General features: G+C 35.1%; 3 protein-coding genes across 3 annotated transcripts; 2 read left to right on the forward strand and 1 right to left on the reverse strand.

Annotated features, from left to right (window-relative positions):
• Nucleotides 1-697: 697 nt before the first annotated feature.
• LOC127106411 (chloroplastic group IIA intron splicing facilitator CRS1, chloroplastic) lies at nucleotides 698-4,419 on the reverse strand. The gene is made up of 8 exons (XM_051043703.1): nucleotides 3,473-4,419; nucleotides 2,801-3,320; nucleotides 2,549-2,679; nucleotides 1,940-2,296; nucleotides 1,688-1,844; nucleotides 1,301-1,593; nucleotides 1,147-1,206; nucleotides 698-1,055 (listed from the first exon to the last, which is right to left on the reverse strand). The coding sequence occupies exons 1-8, from the start codon at nucleotides 4,172-4,174 to the stop codon at nucleotides 1,005-1,007; spliced, it is 2,271 nt and encodes a 756-aa protein (XP_050899660.1). The 5' UTR covers nucleotides 4,175-4,419; the 3' UTR covers nucleotides 698-1,004.
• Nucleotides 4,420-9,167: 4,748 nt separating this feature from the next.
• LOC127106412 (glutamyl-tRNA reductase-binding protein, chloroplastic) lies at nucleotides 9,168-11,787 on the forward strand. Its single transcript, XM_051043704.1, has 5 exons — nucleotides 9,168-9,766; nucleotides 9,863-9,943; nucleotides 10,692-10,796; nucleotides 10,934-11,083; nucleotides 11,375-11,787. Exons 1-5 carry the CDS (start codon nucleotides 9,395-9,397, stop codon nucleotides 11,603-11,605), a joined length of 939 nt encoding a protein of 312 aa, XP_050899661.1. The 5' UTR covers nucleotides 9,168-9,394; the 3' UTR covers nucleotides 11,606-11,787.
• Nucleotides 11,788-17,531: 5,744 nt separating this feature from the next.
• LOC127104863 (uncharacterized) lies at nucleotides 17,532-18,512 on the forward strand. Its single transcript, XM_051042009.1, has one exon. It carries the CDS (start codon nucleotides 17,532-17,534, stop codon nucleotides 18,510-18,512), a length of 981 nt encoding a protein of 326 aa, XP_050897966.1.
• The last annotated feature ends 5,020 nt before the right edge of the window (nucleotides 18,513-23,532 follow it).

A 23,532-nucleotide genomic window follows, 5' to 3' on the forward strand; every position in this document is an offset into this window, starting at 1 on the left:
GCGGTAATCAATAGTCGATTTTCATAGACGGCGACACTGTTCCGTTACGGAACCAGAATTGTTGGTGAACTAGTAAGATGGACCTTTGGGGCGGTGGAACAGGTTTCTGGTATGGCTACACGATGGGTGAATCTATAAGGTTAACGTTCTAACGCCTAAGTTATTCAATGAATTCAAAAAGGGGTAGATTGGACTATGGTTATAATCATACCTCAAACTCTATGTGGACACCTTATATATGAGAGTTGGTTATAGATACTCAATGTTTCCTAGTGTGGAGGGCGATAAGCCATAAGACTGTATACAATGGTAGTTAAAGGTCTCTAATGTGGATCAGGTGTGAGGCTCCAAAATATGATTTTCATGTACCCTCAACAGAGTGATGATTGGGCTAGAACAAAGTTTATAGGTCACATCTTGCTCCTATTTACTTTGTGAAGAGTTTTATTGTATCATCGAAGAGAAACAATTTAAGAGTGTAAGTGAAAAATAGAGTTCTAGCAATTCTCTTTAAGAGAAAGAAGATCTTGTTTCTATTATAGTTTGGTGAGAGTTAGGAGTTATAATATATCATCCAAGTTGGATGAGATTGAAAGATGTATTTTTATATCAAGAAAGTTTGTAGTCCTACTTTTATATAGTAAAAATATTTTATCAGAGTTGATCCTTTAGTTTTTTTTCCTTTTACACATAAAAATTATTAACATGATTTTATTATTATAGTTTATTTATTTTTTGCAAGAGAGATACTAATATTACATGATGTGATGATTCTTTTTAGTTGAAAAAATCAAAAATTACTAACAGTTTTCAAAGCATGGTTTACACATTTGAGACCAAACAAGACATTTTTACAATGCTCCTATATTGAAATCTTACTGCCAAAATATGTTGTTTGCTGAGCATCTTGAACTTTCCGTATATCTTATCTCGTCAACCGTCGATAAGCGGACAATTTAAGAACAGTTGCAGCTTGATACAAGTCTTCGACATGCATGCATGCATTAGTTTTCAAATTCTCTCACCTCAATATCCTTTCCCTGCTGAAGAGTTTCCTAAAGTTGCAAAAAGAATCTCAGTTATATAATAGAACAAATAAAGTTAACTTGAAGCTTAAGTTTTCAAGCATAGATTATTGGAAGTTACCAGTTTCAGCTTCAAATCAGAGATTGTTTTCTCTCTCTGATGAGCAAAAAACTTCAGTGACTGAAAAAGCAGTAAGCAAATAAGTCTTGAATGTGAAATGAAAAAAAATACAAATTAAGGAGAATGATGAATGGAAAAGAAAGCCATCACTTACTCCAATTCTCTGCATTTCAAGAGACCTTTGCAATGCTTTTCTTTTGGTTAGAAGATTTTTCGCGATCTTTTCTTTAGGCCGACTGTAGTTTTTACCGCGGTAAATAATAATAGCATATCCCTCTTTTAGTTTATCAACGGAAACTAAAATTCCGCCACTCTCTCTTTCCATAAACTGCGCAGTGTAGATGACCCGACTGAGTAGTCTCTGCATCGTTATGACCTTCGCAACTTCTCTGTGTTTCCAATGCTGATGCAGTCCTTCAAATACACCGTCGAAGATTCCTCGCCTTCCTGCGCTCATTGTTTAGTATAGCTTCTTTAGACAAAGACTATGCAGACAAGCGGATAGAGACGAATAGAAATTCAACAAGTGAAATTGGTTTACCAAGAACTAGGCAACTTCTCATCTTCAAACCCATCTTTCGGAAACATTCTCTTTCCTCGTCTGTCATTATTTCCAAGTCTATATCGTCTCCGGAAGGTTTCCATGCAGCATTTAACTTCGATAATTCTATTGATGATATCTCTATTTTCTTGTTAAGCTGCAGAAAACATATAATTAACTTTAAGAGTGTATCAGAATCTCACAATGAAAAGCTTTATAACAAAGCAAAAAAATCGATAAACTAAATCTCACAATGAAAGCTTTACGCTGTTGCTCTTTCAATTCCTTCTCCAATCTATATATTTCTGCTTCCAGTGGAACGTTTAAATCTACATCGACTTCTTTTATGTTCTCATGCTTATTTCGAATTTCCATATATTCTGTCAAACTTCCACTTGTACTAGTGTCTTGTGGCCGTTGAAATTCTTCGATAGAAGAAAAGGCTTGAATTGCTTTCAATCGAGTAACTTCTTCGTGAAGTTGACAACTTTTAAGCTCCAATTCTCTCCTTTCTACCAAATCTGCAACTCTTTTTGGAAGGAAATCTTTTCCCCTATAGAGTAATATATAAAACTTGTTGCGCAATAATAGAACTCCTCCGGTCAGACGCTGTATTGTAAAACATCAAAGTTATTCTAATCGGTTTCCCAATACATAAACCGAAACAAGCTAAAAAGCAGTGCAATCCGCCAATCTCTCACGACTATTGAACATAAAACATATATACAACATGAAATCCTTATCAATCACTCGCAATTAATAAAATCAAACTCAAAGCAACATGAAAACTCAAGCTCATATACATAATACAGCCAACAAAACCTCAAACATATTGAAAAGTAGATTATCTATGAAACTTGCCTTCAATTCATTGGCCATTGTTTCATTGTCAGTATTCTGAACTCCGTACTTGATAGCAATTTTCACTATATGACTCTTGTGCCACAACTTTAAGATAGCAGCAGCTAAGCCTTGAAGTCCTCTGTTTCTTCCTTCATAATAAAGATCGAATTGCATCTATTTTTTAGCATCAAGCATAAAACAATAAAAATCTATAATATATTTTCAGCCTGATAAGAAATTGAAGAACTTAATCAAGAAGGAGGGTACTACCAAGAACAAAATGAGTTGGTAAAGGGTGCGAAATCTTTCTGAAGTATGTTAGTTCATCATCAGTTAGTTTTACACTAGTATGAGGTGGACAAAGCCTAAATGGGGGCTCAAATCCAGGAACCACTTCTGGAAGTAAGTCAGCATCAACCGGAAGCGGCTTGTTCATCCACCAATCAAGGAATCGAGGTCCTAAGCCGTCCAATAATCTATCACATTCCCTCTCATACAATGATCCGCTGGTCGGTTGGTAATTCACATCATGGATGTCAGTTGATTGAGAATCGTTATGATCAGCACTCCTGCTCAGTATCTCATTTGTAGTTCGGTTGGAATCAACGAGGGAAGGATCAGCTTTGGTGGCTGATTGCACCTCGCTCCTTTCATAAAAATTTGTTCTTTGACTAGGAATATAATCGGTAGAGATCTTTGGAGAACCTTTAGAAGTCAACTGATAGTTGCAGCCTCTGAAAACCACCAGAGCATCCTTCTTACTCCATACAACCAAGCCTCCAGTCTTTGTCTATTCAAACAGGAAATGAACATAACATGGAAAGATATCGCATATAGCACAAAACAGAATAACTATAACTATCTACAAATCAAAGCAATTTGATTGATACTGCTAGTTATAAACAAAAAGATCAGATAAGAATGGCGATAAAGAAGCCTAACCTCAACAATTTCTCTTGCTCTATCCATATTTTGACATAAAGGGAAATCAAAGTTAACCATAGCAAGTTCATTTGTTCTCCAAGTCTTTTTAATTTGATTCACAACATCTTGTGTGACACCAGCTTTCTTAACCTTGACCCAAATTCTGATTTTTGCAGCTTCACCTCTTAACCTTTGAAGCAACGCCTTATCAAGAGCCAAATCCGCACTAGTTACAATTTTTTCCTTTTTCATCTTCAAAAAACCAATCTTTTCATCCCTCTCCCATGGCATTCTACTCTTAGTCACAACCTCCTCATTCTCCATCAAACTCTCCAAACAAGCCCCAAAGTTTTCAACTTTTTCAGAACCCATTTGAGTTTCAGTCTTGTGAAGCTTCTCAACTTTGTGGGCAATTTTCTTCAAGGCTTTTTTGCCTCTAACTTCTTTACCAGTTAAAGATTTATCTGAAAGGTCGCGTTTTTTGATGTTGGGATTGGGGTGGGAAGAGAAATTGAGAAGGTGTTTGGGTTGGAGAAGAAGAGGAGCATTCATCCATGGAGGTGTTGGGGCTTTGAATTTGATGGAAACATGATCGTCATGAGAATGAGAGTTGTCGTTAGAAATTGAAAGACAAGTGGGTTTGTTGTTGTTTTTGTGGTTTGGGGAAAACGAGGAAGATGAAATATGAACAACGGAATACGAGTAGTTAAGGAAGAGCATGATGATGATTATGTGTTCTACACCGGATAATGAAGTTAGTAAATACCACCAACCACTTTTTTAGAGTCTAACTCAAAAATCACATTTGTGATACTTGTTACCGCGATTCATTGTACAAGCCTCAAGTTTCACACTCTATTGCTTAAAAATTCATATAACACTAATTTATTCTAGCCATAACAAAAAGATCTCAATATTTGAGCTAGTTTATTGTTGAAATGTGACATTATCTACACTACATTTAAAAAAAACGAGGAGCAACAACATTAAACCATCAAATCTAGAGAGTGAACATAAATTTACTAGAGTAGGCAAGAATTGAAATTCAAGATAAAGGTTAGAGAAGTTTGATGAGAAAGATGAAGAAGGATTTTGAGGATATGACTTGAAGATCAAAATCATCGTCGTTTATCATCAAGGTGAGTTTTCTTAGGCTTTAAACTTTAACTGAGTTTAGATGATATGAACTATGACATGCACTGCATTTAGAGAAATATAGAGTTAGGTTGGTATTAAACCTAGAATGAACAAATTTTAGGGTCACCTTTAACATTAAGATGTATTATCTATACCTTTATGTGTTGCATGTTTTTTTTTTTTTGCTATAATAAGTTTTTTTTAGGAGACTAAAGATCAAAGGTGGAAGTTACATTATGTTTAAGGGTGATTTAGAGTTGAGACAATATGAAAACTTAGAAGAAAAAAAAAACTCAACATGAATTGATTCATTTCTTCATGTGAATTGATTTAAATCTTCATAGTACCTAGAAAACTTGATATATATGTAGTGTTTAGGTCATAACTTTTCATGAACAAAAAATCATAATTTTGCCAACTGTTGAATTTTAGAGATTTGCATAAATGAATTTTTTTACACAGTGATGTGAATCAATTCACACAGATTTATTTTCTTATTTTAGACTTTCTGACTTGGTGAGTCGACTCACTATTTTTTTTAATCAATTCGTACAATGTTGTTTCCTCCCAAAATGTTGGTTTTAACTAGATTGAGTACCTTAACACCCCATCTTAGGCCTCATGTGTGGATCTTGGACTTAGAAATAGTGAAGGATATAATTTTAATAACTTTACTCTAAGAATAACTTTAATAGCATTAATAATAATGAGAACACTTAGGAGGTTAACAGTAAATCTAGATATAAATTTCTAAGTTAGGGTTTATGATGATCCTAGACCAAGAACAACTTAAGTATCATTTAAAACGATGTCAAATCCATGGTTATAAATCTTAGACAAATGTGTATGTCTTAACCAGTTATAATTAAGGGAAGCAAGAAAATCGTAGTTTGGATAGACTAAAACTATGTTGCAAATTCATTCAAAGACTATTCATGTTTTATTATGCAATGACTACACTACCGTCGTACTCTGATAAACCTTATGAAGGAGACAAATCCATCTTTAGTGGATGGTCATACAAACTCTTTGCTTACTAACACCCCTTCTGCTGAGGAGATTAAATGTGTCATGCTTATACTCAACAAGGAGAGTGCTTTTGGCCTCGATGGATTTGGAGACTTCTTCTTTCATACTTATTATGACATCATCAAAGATGGTGTTATCAAAGTTGTGCCTTAATTCTTCACAAATGATTGGCTTTTTCCTCACTACAATTCCAACACACTTGTCTTGATTCCTAAATTTCTTAATGATAACACTATTGGTCAGTCCAGACTCATTGCTCTAACAAATTTCAAGCATAAAACTATATCCAAGATCATTGTAGATAAATTAGATTTTGTTATGCCTCACATTATTTCCAAGGATCATAAGGGTTTTATCATCGGAAGAAGCATAAATGACTGTATTTGTTTGACATCATAGGCCATCAATCTTCCGGACAAAAAATGCTTTGGGGGTAATGTATCACTTAAGATTGACACCCAAAATCTTTTAGCATTCTCAGCTGGCATTTTTTGCTTAAGGTCTACAATTTCTTTGGCTTTAGTAACATATTTTGTCATCAGATACACATCTTCCTTAAATTTGTTTTCCTTTCCATTTCCATGAATGGTAGACAAAGAGGTTTCTTCAAATGTCAAAGAGGTGCGAGGCAGGGTAACCCCTATCACCTTTTCTCTTTTGCCTTGCATAAGAAGTTTTGAGTAGAGGCATCTCTCAATTTATTGCTTCCACCAAAATCATGCATATGAATGGAACTAGGAATGTAATTGTGGCTTCCCATACTTTATATACTGATGACATAATGATTTTTTTTTGCAGAGGATACATTAGGACTATTATAGCAATTGAAAAACTTTTGGATTGATATGTAGCTTGTTCTGGGAAAAGGTGTAATGCTACCAAATCCATTATCTATGCAAGGGCAATGAGCAATGCCAAAAATTTACAAATTGCTTCTTTGTTTGGCTCCATTTTAAGTGTCATCCATTTTATTCATCTGAGAGCACACATCAACATAGGTAAGCCAGAAAAACTAAGCACTTCCAATTCATTGTGGATAAAATTAAAAACGAGTTATGTGCTTGGAAAGCCTCCCTTTTATCCATAGCTCATAGAGTTCAACTTTTCAAGCCCATTATTTGTAACATGCTTATTTATTGCATTCAAATCTATGAATGTCTGGTTAGTCTGATCAAAACCTTTGAAACATGGGTGAAGAATTTTATATGGAATAAAGATATTGAACAAAAGAAGATTATGATGGTGGTTTGGTGGAAGTGTTGCGGACCCCTTGCTATTGGGGGAATTGACCTTAGGTCCATATCTACCTTTAATCAAACCACAAACCTCAAGCTTTATTGGGATCTTCACTTTAATCAAGGATAGAGTTATGAGGAATGGTAGTACAGTAAGGCATCACATTCATTCTTTCATATGTAGTTCAACCAAAAACTCTTATTCTCTAATCCTTGGAAATGGAAGATAAATTAACTTTTGACTTAATTCTTGGTGTGGTTCATCCCTAGCCCAATTTTAAAACATTTTAATCTTGGCTCAATCTTTTTAACCCCAAAAGTGAGTGATTTTTTAGTTAACAAGATTTTGATGATTCCTTCTAATCTCAAGTTGGATTTTCTCAATCTCAACACCATTATCAATGACCGCCACATTCCAGTTGGTGATTTGTATGACACTAGGTGTTGGAAGCTTTTGGAGACTGATTGCTTGACCCTTAAGGAAGCTTACAAATTCATTGCAAACTATAGCCAACTTGTTCTCTGATACAAATGTATTTGGAACTCTATAACTACTCCATCTAATTTACGGTTTTTTTTTTTTAGATTCACACACAACAAACTCCCCCACTGGTGATAATCTTGCTACTAGTGGCTGCTTCTCTCCTTCTGCTTGCAATCTTTGTTTCAATCAGAGTGTTGTGATGGCATGGCTTTTGGGACTCCTTCCTCCTCAACCTGTGATAGCATCTTTCAAAACTCTACAAGTGAACATTTGAGAAGCTTCTTCAATTCCATTGGCATTGGTAGTGCACTTTGTTATGAATTTAATAGGGGTGATGATAGTAGTGTAAATAACTTTTAAGAATAATTGATCTCAATTTTGGCTTAAGTTTGTTTGCTTTCTTGTAGTTTAAACCTCCTCTGATCACAACAGGGATGTGAATAGGAATGGCCAACTAACTGGGACATATGACCTAGCTTATATAAGTCCATGCAAGGTGGGTTTTTTTTAAAATAGAAAATGTCTAAACTTTTTTATAAGTCTATTTAATTAAAAAGAATATGTCACAACCTATAAAAAAAGTCTTTTAAATAATATGAATAATTGTATCATTATTATTATTATATTATATTTTGTACTTTGAATTAAAATACAAGAATAAAACTAAGTTATTTTGAATAACTTGTAAAAATAAGTTAAAAAATCATATGAACAATGTTATAAGTTGTTTTTCATAAATTCTCTCAAATAAATAGTATCATAAAATCTATAGTACTGAGTAAACTCGAATAAGTCAAAGCAAACAAATATTTAGGATTTGTTAGAAAGAGTTTTAGTTTCTAATTTTTAAAAACTATTTTATAAAAGAAAAACAATTATGTTTGATAAACTCATTTTTAAAAACTACTTTAAAATTGTACAATATTATAAATTTGCCATTACTTTTATGTGTTTTTTCTTCTTCTAATTTTGAAATCTATAAACCAAAAATCAAAACCTATAAAATCTAGTTTTTTTAACTCTTAAATAAGAGAATGGTTTTTAATAAATAATTTTGTAAAAGTATTTATGATTCTTGCATTCATGCGCATCATAACATTCACCACACGAAATTTTCAAGGAACTGAGGTGTTACTTGCAAATATTTTCAAACCATGGATTGTGGACGAAGGAACACTAAGAAGTACCGTTTCAGATGTCCTGACTTGAAAGAGTTAAGGAAGCTAGCATCTTTTGTATTAGATCCCTTGGACTTCAAACAACGTCATGAGAAGCTTCTGTCTATCTTGTCTGCTGATGTGGTTGAAGGACTTTTGAGTGTGTTAGTACAGTTCTATGATCCTCTGTAACATTGCTTCACTTTTCCCGATTATCAGCTTGTGCCTACGTTGGAGGAGTATGCCCATCTCTTGTGAATACCTGTTTCCAGCAAAGTGTCGTTTAGTGGATTGGAAGAGATTCCCAAATCTCATCTTATTGCTAAAGCTCTTCACTTGAAGAAGTCTGAGATAGAGGCTCATTGGATGAAGAAATGAGGATTGTTTGGGTTGCCATCTGATTTCCTCGTCAAAGAAGATACTGTTTTTGCTCAAGCCGGTAGTGTGGAAGTTTTGAAACTATATTTTAATCTTTAAAAACTAAAAAAGAGTTTTACAAAATAAATTAAATAGACACTTAATTTCATTGATATTTTAATTTTGTTAGTATATTTAAATATTTGTTGAATTGTTTTCTTACAAATATTAAAATAAAATAAGATTTTAATGAGGCAAAGGAAACAATCAAAATTCGAAAAATGCATAGTTAGGCTCAATAGATCACATACACTTTCTTTACTTAAAACGCATCCTTAACAACACTGCAGAAAACAGAAGTGCCGTTTACATTTTACTTACGTAGAAACGACACTTTGTTGTCGCGTGTATCAAATTCTTATCCATTTTCCCTATTGCTTCCACACTCAAATCCATCTTCAACTTCTCTTTCAATTCAATTCAATTTCATCATCTTCTATAATCAATCAACGAAACCCTAAAATCCCAAAACAAACAAAAAATGCTTCTTCAAACTAGAAACTTCACTGCACCATGTTTCACACCCAAAATAACGACTCCTACTACTAAAATCTCTACTCACCCTTCAAATTCAATCTCATTTCGCTCAACAAAGTGTTCAGTTTCAACCCAATTGGAACTCAAAACCGATAACAACATTACCAAACCATTTCCAGCTGAAGTATCCAGAACCATTATGGATTTAGCTAGGGCTGGCACGCTTTCTACTTTGACTCAACAGGGTTGGCCAATTGGTATTGGGGTTCGATTCGCTGTTGATTCTGAAAACGGAAACCCTTTTTTCTATTTCAATCATAATTCTGTTCCCACTGCCAATCACAACATTCACGCCCCTTCTTCACTTCATGTTAAGGTATTTTTCTACTGAATTCTTTGGAACAAATGAAATACTTGAATTCAATTCATTTTTTTAATGCATTGTATGTGTTTGTGTTTTTGTTTGTACCAGTTTTTACAGTCAGGATTGCGTACACCTCAGTGTACACTTCAAGGAACACTTACCAAACCGCAGGATCCAGTTTTGATCAAAGTGAGTGGATTCAGATTGATGCCAATTATTTTCAAATTCAGTTCAATGATATGTAATCAATTTGTATTAGTATAGGTACATATGCAAGGTTATTTTCAAATTCTGATTAATTGTGGATTTAGTAGCTGAAACTGAAATTGTAGGCCTCAATGAACAATTTGATCTCTTAAATTAACATAATTTAAATATGATCCGTAATATAGAACACATTGATTTGAACCAAGTGGTTTGGCTCAAGTGGTTAACGAACTTTAGATAAAGTCAAATCGATTGGAGTACTGAGTTCAAACCTTGCCTGGAATATTCCTTGGGCGAGTTTTGCACATCTCTGGGTCAACCTGTAGATTACCATAGCTCATTTCCCTTGGAAACCAGAGGGTTAAGACAAAAATATCGCATTAGTTCTTCTTGGACAATTGCAGAGACTAAATTGACTAGCTCAATGTGGAGTGTTTTCAACTTTGGAATCATTTTAGAATTTTGTAATATCAATTATAGAGAATTTCAAGGGCAAAGTTACTGAATCATTCATTGAAATTATGAACACATTGTTTGTTATCTTGGCATTATGAAAGAATCAGAAAGGTTGTTGAGAAATGTGGCTGATGTTTGACTAATGTGGATATGAGGAACTCAAAAACCCCGACCTTGTGACCTCAATTGTAATTGCATACAGAAATTTATAACCGTCTAAATTTGTGTATTCTGTTTCTGTTTGTTTAATCAAACGTCTACTGCCACTCTGCAGCGGCTTGTTTCTTTGTGGAAGAAGAGGTTCGGAGAAGAAGTTGATCAAGATTTTATGTATATTATTGATGTAGATAGGGTGCTGCATTTGGATGACTTCCAGGAGGTTGGGACCCGACCCTTCACCTTTTTTAAATCATATTCTTGCCTATACTACTAGTGTACTAGTACTAAGATTTCATGCTTTTTAACCTTACACAAGTTGGTTTCTTATATAAGTTGGCTATGTCCCTGTTTTTTCAGGATGGTGTGTGGTTCACCTCTTTAGACTATAAAAATGCTCAACCCGACCCCCTTCGAGAATTTGCTGAGAATTTAGTAGCTGAAATTAACACCAATAATATGGAAGACATTACTCGCTTTTGTAATGTCTATGTTGACTTGGATTTCCAGGTACTTTTCATTTCAGTTTTTTTGGATGGATCTGAATTTGAGATTTCACAGGCTTGCCCAAGCTAGCCTAGCTTCTGTCTCTCTCATTTCATGCATATTATCATCAACAACAAAAATTTGTCCATTTTTATTTCTTTATTATCCATTGATTTAACTAGTACACCTGATGCATCTGTGTAGCATTTTCTTTATTCATTCATGTCCTTTTGTGACTGCTAAATAAAACCTAACTTCAAAAAATCATTGGGGACCGATAACTTAATTTTCAATGTATTTGATTTCCCATTGTAGGTCTCAGAAGCAAAGATGATATGGGTAGATCGTTTGGGATTGGATATGCGTTTGTTTTCTCCTAACAACGGTTTATTTGAGGTCCGCATCCCTTTCCCTAGAGAAGTCACTGATGAAAAAGGGGCCAAGTCAACATTTAATTGTATGTCACAATTGGCTTGGGAGGTAGAAAGAAACTTCCATCCTCTGGATTTTGAGAAGGTTACGCAATTGAAACACATAAAGTCATGATGCTCGAGTTATAATTTTTTTGCACAACCACTTACCTGTTTCGTCAAATATGCAAGGTGAAGCTTTGTAATTTTTCAAGAATATGACCATTTTCTATGGTGTTTGTATTACGTGATTATTCATTTGAGGCTTGATGTTGAGATCAATTTGAAGACTTAGCTTGACTAAGTTTTGTACGTTTAGTTTTGGCTTTTGTCTAGTCTGTTGCAAGGTTAATGAGAAGATATTAAACCTGTCGGCCCTTGTGCCTCAAATATTAGATTAAGACCAACAATAAAACTCTATACAACATGAACATAAACCCTAAAATAAAATTAATTACTTCAAACCTGATAACTAAATGTGCAGGTTAAATCTATTATCTATTATATACATTAAAATAGAGACCCAGATTAGATCGCAACACATCATCATTTTGTGTCCCACTTAATTTTAATATTGTTATGTTAAAAAAAAACCCTAGGTGGCACCTCTAATATGAACTATAGAGATATGATACTTGTTTGTGGAATTGATAATTTATTATTAGTTTCGGTCAGTATAAATATACAAGCTGTTAGACCTAATTTAGGAGAGAATCAAGCTAACAAATCTCCTACTAATTCTCCTCTAATCCAGTTCTAAACTTTTACCTAAAGAATAGGAATTAAACTAATTAATATTGTTGATATCCTCCCGCAAGTTGGATAATCTGGAAGAGAGATGCAACTTGGACAGTAGGGACTCGAACCGAGGACGAAGTAGAGGCTTGGTTAGAATATCAGCAAGTTGATCATTAGTAGACACAAAAGACACTCGAAACCTGCCCCGTTGTACATTTTCTCGAACAAAATGATAGGCTAAGGTTATATGTTTCATCCGAGAATGGAAGACAGGATTAACACTTAGATTTGTGGCACCGAGATTATCACAATATATAACCGGATTGGTTGTTGGCGTGTGACCAAGTTCTGTGAACAAGGAAAATACCCATAATAGCTCACTAGCTGTGTCAGCCAAGGCTTTGTACTCTGCCTCAGTTGATGATCGAGCAACAGAACGTTGTTTGCGTGAGCTCCATGAGATGGGAGTGCTGCCAAGGTACAACAAGTAACCAGTTGTTGAGACATAATCATCCTTGTCACCCGCCCAATCCGCATCCGAGAAGGCAAGAAAGGTTAGTGGGGAATTTGCCGAGATGAAGATTCCTTTGTTACAAGAGCCCGCCAAATATCGGAGTACTCTTTTGAGTGCAGACCAATGCGCCGTTCGTGGGTTCTGCATGAATTGAGCAAGTTTGTTGGTGCTGAAGGCGATGTCAGGGCGTGTAAGACTCAAGTATTGGAGACTTCCAACGAGTGCTCGGTACTCAGTTGGAGAAGGAAGAAGATCACCCGAGTCCTTGAGCAATGGAACACTCGCAGACAGTGGAGTGGATGCTAGTTTCGCATCTGCCATGCCTGATTTATGTAGCAGATCAGTGATATATTTCCGTTGTGAAAGAAACATACCGGCAGCGGAAGGAATTACTTCGACACCCAAGAAATAGCTGAGACATCCGAGGTCTTTCACCGAAAAGCGAGCAGCAAGTGTGATGATGAGCTTCGACAGCTCGGTACAGGAACTTCCGGTGACAATTATATCATCAACATAGACTAATAAATATAGTGTAACACCTGGTTGTTGGTATATGAATAGAGATGCATTTGCAGTTGAATTGACAAAGCCAATGGAGATCAAAAATACTCTAAGCTCCGTATACCAGGCACGAGGCGCTTGTTTGAGCCCATAAAGTGCCTTTTTGAGGCGACAAACGTGATCAGGAAAGTTCTTGTCGACAAAACCAGGTGGTTGTATCATGAAGACCTCCTCTTTGAGCGTCCCTTGAAGGAACGCATTGTTAACATCAAGTTGTCGTATGGACCATCCGTGGCGAATTGCCAATGTGAGGACAATACGAATAGTTACCGGTTTGACTACTGGGCTGAATGTTTCCGTGTAGTCCCATCCAGGGCGTTGGTGAAACCCTTTGGCGACTAATCGAGCCTTGTAACGATCAATCGATCCATCTGGATTTCGTTTGATTCGAAAAACCCATTTACAACCAACCAAATTTTGAGCAGAGGAACGACTAACAAGATCCCAAGTATGGTTGCGGTGTAAAGCATCAAATTCGGCTTGCATTGCCGAGCGCCAATCAGGGTCACGGAAAGCTTGGGTTATGGTACTGGGTTCGATGATGAAGGAGGAACGGACATGAAGGTTAAGCTTTTTGAGGGGTTTGACGATGTTGTTTTGAGACCGGGTGACAATCCCACCGGCATTGGATTGCTGTCTCAGGGTTGGGATGATAGTCGGTTGGGGTTGCGGGGCAGAAGGTTGTGGGCATGGTGGTGAGGTTGGAGGGGGTGAGTGAATGGTGTTGGTGGGTTCGGTGGAGGTTGGAGATTGGGCCAGATCTATGGAGGAGGTGACAGTTGGAGAGGAAGGGGCAGCAGATAAAGTTTCTGGTGAGTTTGGAGTGGGACTCACCATGGGTTGGCTTAGAGGTTGTAAAATGGAGAGTTGAAGTGGGCCTGTTTGTTGTGTTGCACTTGGACTGGATTGAGTTACTAGGGAGCTGAATGGAAAGTCAGATTCGACAAATTTGACGTGGCGAGAGGTGTAAATCCTTCCTGTTGCGGGATCAAGACATAGATAGGCATGTTGATCAGCCGAGTAACCTACAAAAACACACATAGCAGACTTGGGTGCAAGTTTATGGTTAGCATATGGTTTAATCCATGGAAAACACAAACATCCAAAACATTTTAACTTATGATAATCCGGGCTAATGTTGAGCAATTTGGAATAGGGTGATTGATACCCAAGAATTGGAGTTGGGAGTCGATTTATGAGGTAGGCTGCGGTGGTCATGGCGTGAGGCCAATAAGTGAGGGGCAAGCCCGAGTGATGGAGAAGAGAGAGACCGGTTTCAGCGATGTGACGATTCCGGCGTTCTGAAATTCCATTGTGTTCAGGTGTATGAGGTGGGGTGGTGTGATGACTTATATCGTGATTGCTTAAAAAAGGACGAAGACCAAGATATTCGCCACCATTATCGGTGTATAAGATTTTTATTTTGTGGTGATAGAAATTTTCAATGAGTAATTTAAATTTGGGAAATATAGTTTGCACATCAGATTTGCGTTTCATTGGATGGAGCCAAATATAGCGAGTAAAATGATCAACAAACATGCAATAGTATCTAAGACCATCAATTGATAAGACAGGAGAAGTCCATACATCTGAAAAAATTATTTCTAATGGATAAAAAGATTTAAGAGTAAATTCATGAAAGGGAAGCTTGTGACTTTTGCTAATTTGGCATGAGTTGCAATCTGATTGCTGGAATTTAGTAGAGCCCAAAGAAAAATGTTGTTGAATGAATTTGAAGATAGAAGATGAAGGATGCCCAAGCCTATGATGCCATGATGTAGCGGATTCCGTGCGGACGGTGTGGACAGATGGGGGAGTGGCGGGCCAGAGATAAAGTCCATCCACACACGAGCCTCTATGGGTTATTTGACCCGTCTGCAGATTCTTCACATGAAAAGAGTTTGGCATGAAGACAACAACAGAGTTAGTTTGCGAGGTAAGTTTAGAAACAGAGATGATTTTTTGTTTCATGGAAGGAACGCACAAAACATTAGACAGGGATAAATCATTAAGTAAAAGTGTTCCAGAATGAGAGATGTTTAAACCTGAACCGTTACCCATAAACAGCGAGTCAGGACCAGTGTACGGATGATGAAGGGCCAAATTTTCAAGATCGTTGGTAACGTGATGCGTGGCTCCACTATCAACCAAATAATTCTGAGAATGACCAGCAGCTGCAGTATGGACCTGCTTCTGTCCAGGATGACCCATAGGATCCCGAGGGGGCGGTGGGACGCCGGGATGTTGCTGCTTGAAGGTGTGGCACTGAGATAGAACATGTCCTTTGACATTACACCACTGACATCGACCTAGGAACGGTTTGCGATTGCCATTGTGTTGATTTGATTGTGCAGAGAATTGCCCATATCGAGACTTGTTGTTGGAGTTAGGCCGAGCCTGAGCATTCAAGGCTGTAAGTGGAGCATGAGTCTGTCTCTGAGCAGCAGTAATGGAGAGTTCCTGGATAAGTAGCTTCTCAAGGAGGTCATCAAAGGTAATTGGGGTGTCCCTTGCATTCACACCATCAATGACTGCTCTATAGCCGTCGTCGAGGCCGCGCAACACATGATCAGTCATGTCTTCAACAGAGATAGGAGATCCAAGGGATGCAAGTAGATCGACTGTTTGCTTTAGCGAATGCATATAGGTGGTGATGGATTGAGTACTTTTGGAAGCCGTGCGGAGACGCTCCTTTAGTTGCTTCAGATGACTGCGGGATGCTTTTGCATAGGTGTTCTTGAGGAGGGTCCAGAGATCATGTGAGGTCTCTGTCTGAGATACTAAGGAGGCCACCTCGTTGGAGAGCGTAGTGAGAAGAGCACCATAGATGAGGCGGTCCTGTCGGCGCCATGTCTGATAGGCAGGATTTGGGGTTGTCACTGGAGGCGTGTCTGTGGTGGTGATCGATTTCGTCGGCGCGGGAAAAGATCCATCCGGATATTTGAGGAGATCATAGCCATCAAGGAGAGCTTCAACTTGGAGTTTCCAATTAAGATAATTGGTAGGGAGAAGCTTGGTGACACTGATAAGAGTGATACTAGCAAAGGGTTTGGATGGCTCATAGGGGTTGGAGAAGAAGGAGCTGCTTTCACTGGCCATGGGAGGCAAGGGTGGGAGCTAGGGTGAGGAACGACGTCCTGAATTAGAGGGAGGACGTTGGATCGTTTCCGGCTGATACCATATAGAGATATGATACTTGTTTGTGGAATTGATAATTTGTTATTAGTTTCTGTCAGTATAAATATACAAGCTGTTAGACCTAATTTAGGAGAGAATCAAGCTAACAAATCTCCTACTAATTCTCCTCTAATCCAGTTCTAAACTTTTACCTAAAGAATAGGAATTAAACTAATTAATATTGTTGATATGAACTCCTTCATTTACCTTAAGTTATTTTTCAAAACTATTAAATCAAAGACCCAAATTAACTCATTTTGTGTAGTTGCATATTGCTCTTCACATATTGTAGCATCAAAAATTGGTTAGAAAACTATCCATGTGCTCTCTTAAAAAAACTATTCATATATTTATGAGTTCCGGTGTGTATTAATTCAAACTTAATCATTTAGTTACTATAAATAATAGTGTAGTTCTGGAATAATCTCTCTTAAATAACAATCATTTCTTCTCATTTAGTATTTATTATTCTCTCTTTTCTTTCCTTTTAGTTCAACACTCTCCATCTTTCTCTCAATTAACTTCCGCATTCGCAAGGTGTAATAACACCAACATATGGTATCACGAGATCGATTCTAAATTCAAAATCAATAGTGATTGAAGTTATAGTTAGAATAGGCGACAACAAGTTTTCTGCAAATCTTGCAGTTCTTGATGACAAGAATTGAGAAAAATGGTGCATTCAGATGAAAGTCACGTTCAATGTTCAAGATTTGTCTGAGTATGTAGCGGAGAGGTTTCAACCACTAGTAGAAAATGTGACATGTGCTCATAAAGTTGCATACAAGGAATCCAAGAAGAAAGATCAAAATGTCCTATTTTATATTCACCAACGCGTTGAAGCGAAAGTGTTTGATAAAATAATTCATGCTGCAACTTCGAAAGAAGCATGGAATATGCTGAAAAAATACCATGTGGAGATGCAAAGGTCAAGAAGGTGCGCCTCCAATCTTTTAAAAAGCAGTATGAAATGCTGCATATGAAAGAGGGCGAAACGATATCAAATTTCTTCACTAGGGTACAAGAATTAACCAATCAGATGAAGAATTATGGAGAGACGTTGACATAGCAAATGAATGTTGAAAAGGTACTTCGAAGTCTCACTCCTCAATATGATATGATAGTAACAATTGAGAAAACCAAAGATCTGGAAACAATGAAGATGGAGGATCTACAAGGATCTCTTGAAGCCAGAAAACTGAGACTTAATCAAAGAGAGACAAATAAAGATTTTGAACATGCCCTGATTGCTCATTCAAGAAAGGAAAGTTCTGATGACATGAAGAGAAAGTGGAAGCAGAGAAAAGGAAAACATCAGAGAGAAGTCACACCAGATAGAAAAGAGAAGAAGAAGTTTGAAGAAAGATCTGAATCCTCTAAAAGAGGAGGGGGATATAGCAAATTTCAAAACAAGAAAAATTTTCAAGACAAAAGAAGGATTCAATGCTTCAATTGTGAGAAGTATGGTTACTTTGCTTCAAATTGCTGGTTTGAAAAGGGAAAGAAGAAGACTGTTGCAGAGAAAGCTAACATGGTGCAAGATGATTTAGATTCATATCATGTCATGTTAATGATAATCACCTCTGAAGGGGTTCCAGCTTATGATGTGTGGTACTTAGATTCTGGTTGTCCTAACCATATGACTGGACACAAGGGGTGGTTGACTGACTTTAACTCAAACAAGAAGACAAATGTGAAGCTGGCAGATAGTAGAAGCTTTATGGCAGAAGGCATGAGCAAGATTATCATACAAAGAAAGGAAGATAAAACAACATTGATAAAAGATGTGTTAGTTGTCCCTGGTATGCAATGTAGTCTGCTGAGCATTGATCAGATGGTAGAGAAAGGATTCTCAATAATCATGGAAGGATGCTCACTAAAGCTATATGACAAGAAGAAAAGAATGGTTCTGAAATCAACTCTAACCAAAAACAAAATCTGGAAGGCTAGCTTGAAGGCATCAGAATCACATTGTCTTTATTCATCAATTCTTGATGAAGAAAGCTGGTTTTGCCACAAAAGGTATGTGCATATGAATTTCAGAAGTCTATGAAAGTTGAATACTATGAATTTAGTAGAAGGATTGCCTAAGATAGTGACACTTGATAAAGCATGTGAGATGTGCATGCTTGGGAAGCAAAGTAGGTTACCTTTTGTGAATCAGTTGTCAATGAGAGCCAAACATGTACTGAATGTAGTTTCATCTGACATTTGTGGTCCTTTTGAAACCCTTTCTTGTGGAGAAAGTAATTACTTCATCTCATTTGTAGATGAATTCAGTACAATGTTGTGGGTGTATGATGTTACTCCGTCACTGTATGAATTCAGCCGAAGAAACAGATCAAAACAAGTTAAAGAGGAGCAAAAATGAAGAATAAAGACCAAAGAATGAGGAAAAAATAGCTAAATGTGAAGAAATAAGGACTTTGTGAAAATCAGGTGAAAAAGGAAGAAAAAACGTGCAACTACTGGAATAATCACGTGCAACGTTGTGCGCGATAGAGAAGTAAAAGTTGCATCGTGCATGCGATGCATTCGGGTTATTTCTAACGCGTTATGGTCCATTCTGAAGGTTTTTTATGGGGACTTTTTGCACTTTTTCAAAGGTTACAAATTTCTACACCAAAAGTATGAGTTTACAGCACCATAAGTGATTTTTGAGAGCATTTGGAGCCATTGGATGTCAATCCTTCAAGGGATCACTTATGCAAACATTCTTAATTAATTTTGGTATTGTAATTTGAATTATGAGTAGCTAATACTCTCTAGGTTATGTTGTGTTTGATGAACCTATTTGATATTGTTGGGAAATATGTTTGATTTGATATTGCATGAGTAATTTAATAAATAATTCTATTCAATTGCATTTTATTCTTAATATTTTTTTATGTGAGATACTCTTTTAATCTGATTTTGGACACATAGGGAATACTGACCATTAATCTATGTGTTGGACCTAGAACAATTGTTATACTTACGCTGGTTGAACATGAATAGGAATAGGAGACCCCGGGTAATGGCTTAGGAATTAACTCTCTGTTACATTGCCTAATCTTGGTTACGCTGGTGGACTAAGGATAGAAAACTCCGAGTAGTGAATAGTGAGCTATATTAGAAGGGATTAGTTATAACGGTTTTGTTAATTCCTCGTGGGATTATAGTGATAATGTCATTCATGTAATGCATCAAACATCAACAATAGAGAAATAAGAGATTCTATACACAACCTGGCCATTTTTTTCTTATTGTCAAACAATTTTTTTTTCTTTTCGCATTTGAAATATTATATAGAATGATATAAGAGTATTTATCATTAACATAATTTTAATTTTAAAATATTATAACAACATAAATTGTATTTAAAGAATTTGTTTAAACCTTCCGAAATCCTTCAAATCCCTCATCCAGTATAATTGTTTAGTTTTTCAAATTAGGAGATTTTAATTTTTAAATAAAAATAAATTTCGCAAAACTCTCTCCACCTAAATCCTTCTATTATTTTCACTTTTTCTTTTTTTTCAAAATTACGCTTTACCTACCTTCTAAACTTCCAAACAAAAGCTTAGAAAGCTAAGATATAATTAATATTTTTTTTATTTGCACCCTCACAAAAACTAAAAACAAACATTAAATAAATTTTATTTTATTTTAATGAGTTAGGAGTAAATATTTATAAAAAAAATTATCCAGTAAATATGTATAAACTTATTTAAATGTATTATTTCTTATGTGTCCCAAAACATAAAAGAACCGCATATTAAATAATTGATATTTTGAAAAACAATTACATCATTTTTTATTTTTTTTCATTTATATATTAACTCTTGATTTTTATCCGTCCACACACCTTTTGCCTTAAGATTAAATAGTCTTAACACAACTGACAATCTTGTAAAACTTTTGCATCCTAGATACAACGACTGTTCCATGTCTTTTGCAAAGTATCTACCACATTAACATTTTTGAAAGCATCTATCACAATATCATGAATCATGTCTTATAGAGTATCATTCATAAATTCATTGTCATTTTCAATTGTAGGTGACAAATATGTTTTTTTATCCCTACATCATGTCATATCAATTTCGTGTAATTTTGAATAATTTTATCACAACCTAAATGATTGCATATTTTATCCCTTGGATGTTTGTGCATATTTCAAAAAAAATTACAAGGACACCAAAAAATTCCCCTCTCCTTAGGAAGATTTTTTCCCACAAAATCAAAAAATTGAATCACTCCATTCTCATACTCTTTATTTAATTTATTAACTTCCATCCAACTCCGATCCATAATCACATACAGTTTATAAAAATAAAATAAAAACAACAATAAATACCATAATAATATTATAGTAAATAACATATATATATATATATATATATATATATATATATATATATATATATATATATATATATATATATATATAAAAGTCTCAAAAAACATAATAATAACAACAACAATCACATATGACAACAACATCAACGACATAATAATAATGACGACGACGATCTACGATTACAACATCAACGACAAAAATAACAACAACAGTAATGGATAATTTGTACATACCGGGAATGTGACGAGAGACTCAACGAAGAAGAATTCGAGCTTACTTCCTACTTGAAGAAGGATGGTGGTTCTGAGTATTGGGAAACTCATTCGTTCGCTGGAGGAGAATAGGTTTCTTTCGTTCGCTAGGGCGCAAAAAGTGAATGAGACAAATTATTATAATTTTAAAGGAATAAAAATTGTTTTTAAAGTTTTTATCTCGGTTTTATTCAATAACCGGGGATAATATCCCACGTAAAATGTATAAAAAATAATGATGCATTTTCAGTGATAAATAAAACATAAAATTGTAGGAGTTAGGAATCAAAACTCAAACACTGAACAACAGTTTACGTCTGTTTTTCTAAAAAACCGAGGTGAAAGATAAAGTTTCTTAATATATATATATATATATATATATATATATATATATATATATATATATATATATATATATATATATATATATCGCATTCAAGATCATTTGACCTCAACTTTTCAATAGATGAGATGAATTATTAGTCCTGAAATGTAGTATTTGTAGTAGTATGAGCATTTTATTCTTTAAGGGACTAAAATGATAATTTTTTTCTAAAAATATTTGTATTTAATGTATTGAAAATAAAAATAATTAATTTAAAAAAATATTATGTGTATTCAATGCACTAAACATATATTTTTTATTTTTTATTTTGAATTCTTAACGAGTGCCCGGGACACTCGCCAAACAAACTGTGTTCAATCGATCAGAAAGTGTGAAATACACTCCAAATAATGAAAAATTAGTGGTTTTAAGAAAAATGATTAAATGACTTTGGCTTCGGTAACTTTGGATGATTTTGGTTGTTTTTGATGAAAGAGAAAGTGAAAAAAGGAGAGAAAAAGAATGAGAGAGAATGATTTCTAGTGAGAGATAGACACAAAGTCACATTGGCTTTGATGCCTAAAGTCACCGAAACTCAACCTTAATTTTAAACAATTGGATGATTCATGCTGTTAACATATTTAGTTCCAAACTCGAACCTACCCAAATATATTAATTTTTAATTGTTTTGAAATCGAGCTAGTCCACGCTAACTATTAATTATTCATTGTTCACTTTCTCTTAATCTCAAACAAACCCTAATTAATTGTACTCTCACCCGCAGTCAACTTTTTCATTCTTACTCACCATTTTCACTTTCATCACCGCCGACCTCCTTCATTATTTGTTTTTGCAAATTATTTGTTGTGGCTGTGAATTAACTTGTGGTGATAGCACATTGCAGCATCTTTTAGGATAGCTCTATATTTTTACAGATCTATCCTTTAAAGTCTTCATTTTTTTACATTTAATTTTAAGTCAAATTTGTATCTTACATGTATCTATACTCTTTATGAGATTATCATTGTCAATAGAATTAAAGTTTTAATCTTTTATAATTTTGCTTGGATTAAAATTATGCATATTTTCTCGCATTGAAGTGAAATTTGAGATTTAATTAATAAAATCATTGAAAATCGACTGAACACCCGTCTGTCCAAAATAGACGGTGATGGATGTAAAATGTGTCAACCCCTAACCATAGATGTAGAGGCGCCATCCATTAATCTCATATTTGAAATTTTAACTTTACTTTTAATTTAATAATGTCCAAAACATGACAAACACGCAATTCTAAACTTAAAAAATTATACTAGTATTATTTAAGTCCACACTAAGTCACATTTTTTCTTTAGATTTTGGATCACATTATGTATTAATATTTATTATAAAATTAATGTAACAAATTGAGGATGTATATAATTAATTAAATAGTAAAATTCTAAAAAATAGTATATTAAAAATTTAAAGAAATATTTATTCTTAAAATAATTTTTTTTTATAAACCGATCCAATATTTTAAAACGGAAAAAAAAAATTTAAAAGAAACAAATTACTTATAGAAGATATGAATTAACATAATTTTAATTATTTTAACAATAAATTTTTTGAAATAAAATAGAAAATTAAAAATAATTTATAATGTTATTTCATAAAATTGAATTACACAACGATTGAATACAAAATCAATGATCCAGTCGATCGTAACACCATCCGATTTCATATTCAGGCGCATTCGCTTGCCTTCGAGGTCTCCCACGATTTCTTTGAAGTATTTGGGGTCTCTTACTATTGGTCTGAGGCAAAGGTGGTTGGTGCGAGGGTTCTGGCATATCTAATAAATTTTCAATCATTTATCTCAAAGTTTGGTGTCCATGTTCTCGTAGTTTGGTCGTGGTGGTTGGGTTGCGTGTGGACGGGCTAGTTAGTCAAATTGGGACATTAAATCGTTTTGGAAACGAAACAATGGTTCTTGTGGTGTAAGAAAGTCATGTGGTGGTTGGGTGCTTTGACAAAGTGTGTACATTGGTGGAAATTATGGTGGGATGGGGTGAAATTGTATGAATAATCGGGGCTATAGTAAGATGTGTAGGCGACATATGATTGTTGGTGATATGAGTTATGCTCTTGGTTTTGTGATTGGGTGTGTGATATG

The sequence above is a fragment of the Lathyrus oleraceus genome, chromosome 7, assembly GCF_024323335.1.
Source record: "Lathyrus oleraceus cultivar Zhongwan6 chromosome 7, CAAS_Psat_ZW6_1.0, whole genome shotgun sequence".
Classification (NCBI taxonomy): Eukaryota; Viridiplantae; Streptophyta; class Magnoliopsida; order Fabales; family Fabaceae; genus Lathyrus; species Lathyrus oleraceus.

Excerpts from the sequence above, each read along its gene's own strand:
- LOC127106412 (XM_051043704.1), top strand. The coding sequence starts at position 9,395 with ATGCTTCTTCAAACTAGAAACTTCACTGCACCATGTTTCACACCCAAA. Across the intron at positions 9,767-9,862 it reads CTTCTTCACTTCATGTTAAG|TTTTTACAGTCAGGATTGCG; the intron begins GTATTTTTCTAC and ends TGTTTGTACCAG. Across the intron at positions 11,084-11,374 it reads ATGTTGACTTGGATTTCCAG|GTCTCAGAAGCAAAGATGAT; the intron begins GTACTTTTCATT and ends TTCCCATTGTAG.
- LOC127104863 (XM_051042009.1), top strand. The coding sequence starts at position 17,532 with ATGAATGTTGAAAAGGTACTTCGAAGTCTCACTCCTCAATATGATATG.
- LOC127106411 (XM_051043703.1), bottom strand. The coding sequence starts at position 4,174 with ATGCTCTTCCTTAACTACTCGTATTCCGTTGTTCATATTTCATCTTCC. Across the intron at positions 3,321-3,472 it reads GAGCAAGAGAAATTGTTGAG|ACAAAGACTGGAGGCTTGGT; the intron begins GTTAGGCTTCTT and ends CTGTTTGAATAG. Across the intron at positions 1,594-1,687 it reads GAGAAGTTGCCTAGTTCTTG|GAAGGCGAGGAATCTTCGAC; the intron begins GTAAACCAATTT and ends CAATGAGCGCAG.